At 37.6% G+C, this 7,829-nt stretch overlaps 1 protein-coding gene across 1 annotated transcript; it reads right to left on the bottom strand.

Annotated features, from left to right (window-relative positions):
* Positions 1-714: 714 nt before the first annotated feature.
* On the bottom strand, positions 715-7,382 carry LOC132632201 (uncharacterized). The gene is made up of 9 exons (XM_060348036.1): positions 7,043-7,382; positions 6,722-6,965; positions 6,476-6,625; positions 3,084-3,141; positions 2,900-2,992; positions 2,293-2,391; positions 1,821-1,912; positions 1,550-1,609; positions 715-1,453 (listed from the first exon to the last, which is right to left on the bottom strand). The coding sequence occupies exons 1-9, from the start codon at positions 7,216-7,218 to the stop codon at positions 1,193-1,195; spliced, it is 1,233 nt and encodes a 410-aa protein (XP_060204019.1). The 5' UTR covers positions 7,219-7,382; the 3' UTR covers positions 715-1,192.
* Between the last annotated feature and the right edge of the window lie 447 nt (positions 7,383-7,829).

Below are 7,829 nucleotides of genomic sequence, written 5' to 3'. Positions count from 1 at the left end.
ACTCCAAATATTTGTACATTTGCCACGCACACGCCCTCAACTCCAAATATGAGCAATTTAATAAACGATTCTATTCTCATGAACCAGACTGGACATTTGCTGTCTCGACAGCGTGCGACACTGATACTTGCTTTTTGATGCGGACAAACTCGGAATTCAATTTATGAACCCAGACTTTGATAATTATATCTGGAATAATCCTGAATCCTTGCAACCATGGGCATCTATTCATTGGAGCACCTTTAACGATTGTGTGCTTACAAAGACAGTCGTTTCATTGTAATATTTACCATTAAAAAAGAAAGGCGTTTCCTGGAGGTTATATTGCTTCCAGCCTTGGTAGCTCAAAATAAAACAATTATTGAACAATGAAATTTTGCGTTTGAGTCTCCAAACAGTAAGTTGCATATTCATCTTGATTATATATATTCTACTAAATCGGAGTAAGTTGTATGTTCTAGCCTTCCTTAAGAGTCCTTGTGGAAATCAAGACTAAATCCGCAGCACAACAGACTATTGATTTCCCGTGTCTTAATTTAGGACACAATTGTTGTTAATGTGTAATAGTTGGATGCTTTCTAAGGACTCTAAATCAGACAGCAGATTTCATGGTTAAGCCCGATTGATAATTTTAACAATCTCCGAGGTAATTTTATTCTTAACAGAGCTAGTATTTTGTGGAAGAAAATTGAAAAGAACAAATACACGGAAAGATAGTAGCAGCAAGTTACACTTATTTTATAGAAGTAAACTAAAGTTAAAAAACTGGGAAATTGGACGACACATCTTACCCACAAGATCGTAATTAAAAACAGCATAAAAAAGTGGCGAGTGAAAAGTTCACGTTCCCCACGCGATGATGCGCTTGAGGACATCTTTGAAGTTCTCCAAAACAAAAATCTGTGGAAATGCTTCATCCTTCGAAATTTGAAGGAGAGTCAATCAGTATAATGCTCTTAACTGCCACTATTTCTTTTCTTTTTTACCATTTTTCTACTTTCCAAGCAGCCTCATCCGCAACTAAGCAGCCATCCTCAGAAAAATAGTTACCAACAAAATGATGCATGCGAGTCAGAGCTCTATGTAGGCACTCTAATCATTGCCAAAGTGTCTACTCAAGAATGCGATGCATGTACGGGCTAGCTACTCCACAAAATTAAGAAAATAGAAATGAGAACTTCCCCCTAGACACTCAGTCATCCTTTTTGTGGCTTTGCAACGAGAAAACGGGATCACCCGGATGATCCTCATCAGCAGATTTTGCAGTAAGAGAGCTGTCATCGCCGTTTACTGCAGATGAATCACTCTGCGTGGTGTTTCTGGTCAACTTAGATTGAGAGGTCCCAGGCTCAGTGACAGGATTCTTGCCCACTACGTTTTTATATATGCCAAGAGCTTGAGCCATCATGCTAGCAGGATCAGCAGCACTTGTAGGAAGCAACAGTGTTGTGCCCTTCAAAGTTGAGAAGGCAAACAGAAAAAATAAGAACGTTTGCAAATACTTACTCAAGACAGTTGACACAAATATAATGTAACTATTGTGCTTCACCTCCTTTGCAATATTACTGAAGGCTTGGATATACTGTTCTGCAATCCTCAAACTTGCTGCCTACAAATCAAATATTGAAAGCTTTAAGTGTGACAACTGATTATAAAAGTCAAATATATATTGACAATCCGATGGGAAAAACTTTGCTGTAAGCTGTGCGCTAGAAGTATGAAAAGCAGCCCACTATTCCACTCCCAGAAGAAGGCAGGGAGGAAGAAGAAAGAAAGTTGCCAGATCAGGACCAGTACTACTGGCGTTCAAAGAACCTCACCTCTGCACCGCCATGCTCCTTAAGGGTTTGTGACACCATTGCAATCCCTTTTGCTGTAGCTTGTGCCCTTGCGAGGATTGCTTCCGCTTCACCTGATTCATTTAATGGGAAGAGAAAATAATGAAGAGAAGCTGAGATTGAGAGTCCCAAAAATAAAAGGGCACTACAAATGGCTAGTCAAACGTTTTCTGTAACTTGAAACACCTTGGCAGTTGGCACCACATTAAGGCACCAAATACAGTTATGGACCATGATAAACACCATTTATAGCCTTTAATACGAACGAGAAAACACACGCACATAAGCTAATCCAACCGTCACAATGGAAAATGATTCCCGTCAAAACCTCTGACATTTCTATTCAGAGTTTCACAGGTCAAACAACTCTACTCTATTTTGTCCTTGATCATGATCAAGAGAAGTTGAATCTCACCAGAGTGCAGGGAAAAAGTGAAGTTGTAAGTAAACAAACCTAGCGCTCTGTTGACTTGGTCCATTTTTGCAGCTTCTGAGGCAAGGATCACTGAACTCTTCCTTCCATCTGCAATATTAATATTTGCCTGCCTTTCTCCTGTTACATGTCAAAAATACCATAATCACATACAAAGAATAAGAAAATCCCCGCATGTCAGATTGAATTACTTGAAATTCTAAAAAGTAAGTAAGTAAGCTGTGATTTTACATTGGCATGGTAATCATTTTGCTGAGCCGAGGGTCTCTCGGAAACAGCCATCCTACCTTGGTAGGAGTAAGGTCTGCGTACATTATACCCTCCCCAGACCCCAAGATGTGGGATTTCACTGGGCTGTTGTTGTTGTTGTTGTATGGTAATCATTTTGCTCATACAAACCTTAGCAAGTCATCAGCCTAAGTAGAATTTAGTAAGAACAGATTGACTTTTTATGTTATCGATGGAAAATCTTTTCGATAGATCTACTTGCAAATGTACATTAAGCTGGTCTGTCCCAGATATCATAATAATAATGGCTGCCCCTTCCTCCGCACCGGCAAACTACCACTCAGAACTCTTGACACAACTACTGCATTGCAAACTAAACATCAGGGAGCGGACCAATTACCTTCTGACTCCAGAACTTGAGCCCTTTTTTTGCGTTCTGCTTCGGCCTGCATCTCCATAGCCGCTCTAACCCCACGAGGAGGAGATATATCCCCTGAAAGAGAAGCACAACAGACATATTCAGCAATGTAAAGCCACATCCATTTTTTGTAATGACGAAAAAATCTGCAGACTAGCCCACATACTTATTTCATATCGAAGACATTTCAAGCCCCAATCTGTTGCAGCATCATTAATAGCCATCTACAATGAAAGTGTGCATCAAAGGTGGCAGAATTAAAAGGAAACTATTCGCAGGAAGCCTCCTAAATCAGCATTAAAAAATATTTGCAAATTACAGTAGGTAAATTGACAGTGTAGGGATCGGATGAGCATACCATTACCTCCTAAATAAGCTGATGTACTAATACTTTCTTTTGAACAGTGAAAAAAAGAAGTATTAGTTCATCAGCTCACTACTGTCAATATGGCCATATAAGAATGCAGAAGTTTCTTAATGGTTACTCTAGCAACACCATCTAAATAAAGCCTATGCAACAAGTACTAAACTCGATGTTGATAATGACCATTCAGCAAGTGACTCCAGATTCATGGCAGATTGATTGTGAAGTGAAGATGAAGAAAGCAGCGCAAAACATTAAACCGACACAAAAAGACATATGCATAATGTTATCAAGTACACAATTAATTTCACTAGGATCAGCATACAACCTTGGACCGTTAGTAGTTTCTCATTTAACATTGAGTTTCATTCTAAAGGCTTCATCTGATTTCATGATGCACATCTAAATGACACAGCAAATAACTTCTCAAATTTCAGTGGCCATTATGGCTAAGAACAATTGAAACTGCTGTTTCAAACCTATGTCTATCGAGACAGCCTCTCTACCCCACAAAGGTAGGGGTAAGGTCTGCGTCCATCATACCCTCCCCAGACCCCAATTGTGGGATTACATTGGGATTGTGTACATTGGGTATGTTGATGTTGTTGTTATTCTATGAGATTTATTAAGTATGTCATTTCTTCATTCTTTTCGATGAAATTTTCATCTATTAGTTTCATGAGATTCTTGCTTTTTAAAGTTGCAGTTATTCGTCCTTCACAAATGTGCCAGACAAAAATGGACTCAGTATTATCAATTCAACGAGAAAAGTAGACTCATAAAGCATGCAGTCCAAAGAAAAGAAACAGTATAGGTGGACATTGGCACTCTCATCATAGATGCAATCTTAACTCTTACCCATTTAGCTTTATTAGTATTTAGTTATGTTGGAGTTTCTTCTTAACATCGGCCTTAGACACCTCATGCGGCATGATAACCCTCTAGTTCGACTCTAATGGTCAAGTTGACCGATTTATTTAAGGTTTTTTTTTTTTGACATTGGTAACATGTAAATTCACTTTTTAATGATTAATACAAAATAACCAAACTCATACAAAAAGGGGGAAACAGAAAAACAATACAGAAGCACTACCAGGGAAAACCATAGATGATCCAAAAAACAACAAATCCATAAATTTTACCCACTGTTCTAAAACGTCTTCACCTCCCCAAAAACGATTCTCGTCTTCACCTCCCCAAAAACGACTCTTTCTCTATAAACATGGGAACATCTTATTGCAAAAAGTGACACAGAGATGCAATATCAAAATTCTTCAAAAAGACAATTTTATATCCATTTTGAACCTGATTTAATAAGAATAAACCAATTCTTTAGTCCTACCTCAATACTAAAAGCATAATCAAACTAGGATACCAAAACTATGGCAAACGACTTCGATTCCTAAAAGTCAGTTAACAGTGAAATACAAAGAGGATAGGTATATACAACCTCTATGTCAACAAAGACTGAGATGGGCTCAAATGGAGCTACATGAAGTCATGAACAGTGAAGATTCATATTCCTGTAATTATATATGTTAACAAGGCACATTTATTTGACATCAAGAGATAGTAGTGACTAGTGTTATGACATTATTAAACAAAATGATGTTTTATTAAAGTAAAATAGCAGTAAGCAAGTGCTATTACATATGACAACAATCTCCTCTAGTGCTGCGAAGAGTAATGAAGTCTAAGAGAGATGCAATACCATATACAATTTGCAGTTTACACCAAAAGGATAAATGTACTAGACACATCACAAAGAGCAGGACTATTATGACCACCAATTACTTGCAGTTTGAAATTCAAAGACAGAAAAAGTTGAGAAGAGGTTGACAGAGTGGCAGAAAGAATACCCGTCGAAAGGAGGTAAAGAGGTCCTAATCAGGAACACATTTTCAAGTGTCCAAAAATGCATGCATCGGCAAGGGTGATAGAAAGTTGAAGACACTTCAATGAACTTTAAAGTGGAACACAAATAATGGGATAAAAAGTTTCATCTAATGAATTGAAAAGTTGGTCACATCTTCTTTTAAGGTATGGAGTGCTCGGATTGAAGACTTGAAGAGTATTCAACAAAGCACTCTTAAGAAAGTGGCTTTGGAGATTCAGTAATGTGAAACATGGGATAAAGAAGACAGTGAATGCAGAAAAGTATGACAAGGAGGAATGGAGAACCGGAAACACCACTCTAGCTTATGAATGCAAACTATAGAGGAATATCATGAAAGGATGGAAAGAGTTCAGCAATAACAACACGTTTTATGGACTCAAGATTAGCTTCTGAAAGAACAGAAGGTGTGTGGATGCATCTTAATTGTCCAATACTCAATTAACTTTCCAAATATCAAGCCAGAAAGATGGCATTTGACCAGTTATACAGAGAACAAGATGATGGACCACTATAGTAACTTATGATTCAAAATAACCATTCAAGATCAAAAGATAGAAGAACTTCAAATTTAATAAACTAATTTACTGACCGAGTATCACCAGATCAAAGCTAGACACATGGAAGTCTATAAGCGGGGGAAGTGGCTTTTTCTAGGGAAGTTCTTCTAACACAAGTTACTGAAAATAGAGGATAGAGTTGCCCATATTTCTCTATTTGGATACCTAGAGCATCAAGAGAGGTTTATAAAGTTGCAAAACCACCTATATTAGACCGTTAACATTACCTGTGCTAGTTGAACAACGCTCATGCTTTTACAATGTGTTCTTTTTTAAAATTTAGGGGCATTACATGGCTGGCTAGAATCTACGCTTCACACCAAGTTTAGCATTTCTTGAGTAGTAGAGTTGTTTAACATATGAACAGAGTTCTAGCAGATAGATCTATCAACCTTATGTGAAACTGTTTTGATAAGATCAACCTTATGTAAAACTTGCAATATCCAAGATAAGTAAATCATGAATTCTAAAAATAACTAACTCGGATCTTCAAAGCGAATGTTTACAAACAACTTGCATCTCAAGCGTGAAGAATTACATCCAATAGATTGCAGAGGCAATTTCTCTTTATTTTCAGTTTCAGATAACCACAATCCATAAATGGAAGGAACTTATCAAACAATTCTCAAGTTATCCTATTTGATATATAGCGGATAGATACTCTACACATATAATAAGTCAGGAGAAACAAAGGGAATGGCGTTCAAACTTTAGGGAACATAGGCTAGTAAAAGTCTCACCACTATCTTTTCATTCAAAGTGTCCCTTTCTTCAAAAGTCTTATCCAATGTGATCTTACCAAGCTCACTGCGCATAGTTGTTTGTGCTAGCTGAATTACCGCATATAGAGGATTCTCAACCCCATACGAGGCCAATTTAGGGTCCACAATCTATAGTTAAACAACAAACATAAAAAATTATCAGCAAATTTCCAAGAGTGCAAAATCAATAACGCCTGAATCCAAAATTAGTTGGAGTTGTCTAACCTTGACATAGAGAACACCATCAATCAAAATGCTGACATTGTCCTTGGTAATGGCGGATTGATCCGGTATAGGAATAGCCTCCTCCTTGAGTGAATGCACATAAGCAATTTTATCGACGAAAGGAATCAACACGTGAATTCCAGGAGTCAATGTCTTTGCATATTTCCCAAACCGCTCTACCACATACGCCTTCTTCTCAGGCACAATTCGTACTCCCCAATTTACCGGCGGCGGAATTTCATACCTTCATCAAATCAACAATTCATTCACACAAAACAAAGTAAAATTATACCAATACAGAATGAGGATGGAAAATTTTACCTCGCACTAGGGTCACGAGCGTTGCGGAAATAGCGGACTGAGGTGACGAAAGGGGAAAGCTGACGTGGCGGGAGTTGACAGGAGAGAAGAGATGATTGCTTTAGAATATGAGGCCCCTGAAGCAGGTGATTCAGCAGCCGGAGCTTGCTCATAGTGTTCGATCTCGCCGCGTTCATTATGTTCGATGAATTCGATACTTGGAATAGGTCCGATGAAGGGAGGTTTCACGTTTACAAAGCCCTAGTAAAACCCATTACCCGTAGTCACAAAATTTGTCTTGTTCTCCAACCCTATTGCCCCGTAACGGGTTCGTTCTCTTCTACAACAGCTTCTTTAATTAAGCAAAATAAATAAAAATGTGTCATTATCATATTTTTATCCAAAACGGATTTAACCATTCCTGAATAAGGAGCCGTTTGGCCAGGAGAATTGTTCTTCTTCTTTTTTTTTTTTTTTTTTTTTTTCTGGATTTCTTTTCACTTTATTTTAAAATCAGCATTTGGACACAATTCCAAATGTAACTTCAAGTTGTATTTAGATTTTAGAAAACGACCCAGAAAATGTTTTCATTTTTTCCATCTCACTTTTTTATTTTTATTTCTAAACTTTTTGGTTTTTTATAAAAACGACTCATTTCAATTTGATTAAGTGTGCCGCCGGTTTGTGTTTTAGGCCGGGCCGGATCTTTTTGTTTGAGTTTTTCTTTATTAAACAAATTAAATGTGGAGGCATTACTTATATGGTGTTCATGTTGATATATATATACAGATCATAAGAGCAAAAGGAA

Source organism: Lycium barbarum, chromosome 3, assembly GCF_019175385.1.
Source record: "Lycium barbarum isolate Lr01 chromosome 3, ASM1917538v2, whole genome shotgun sequence".
Lineage (NCBI taxonomy): Eukaryota > Viridiplantae > Streptophyta > Magnoliopsida > Solanales > Solanaceae > Lycium > Lycium barbarum.
The sequence above is the reverse complement of the archived record's forward strand: the minus strand, read 5'-3'. Positions and strand labels throughout refer to the sequence as shown.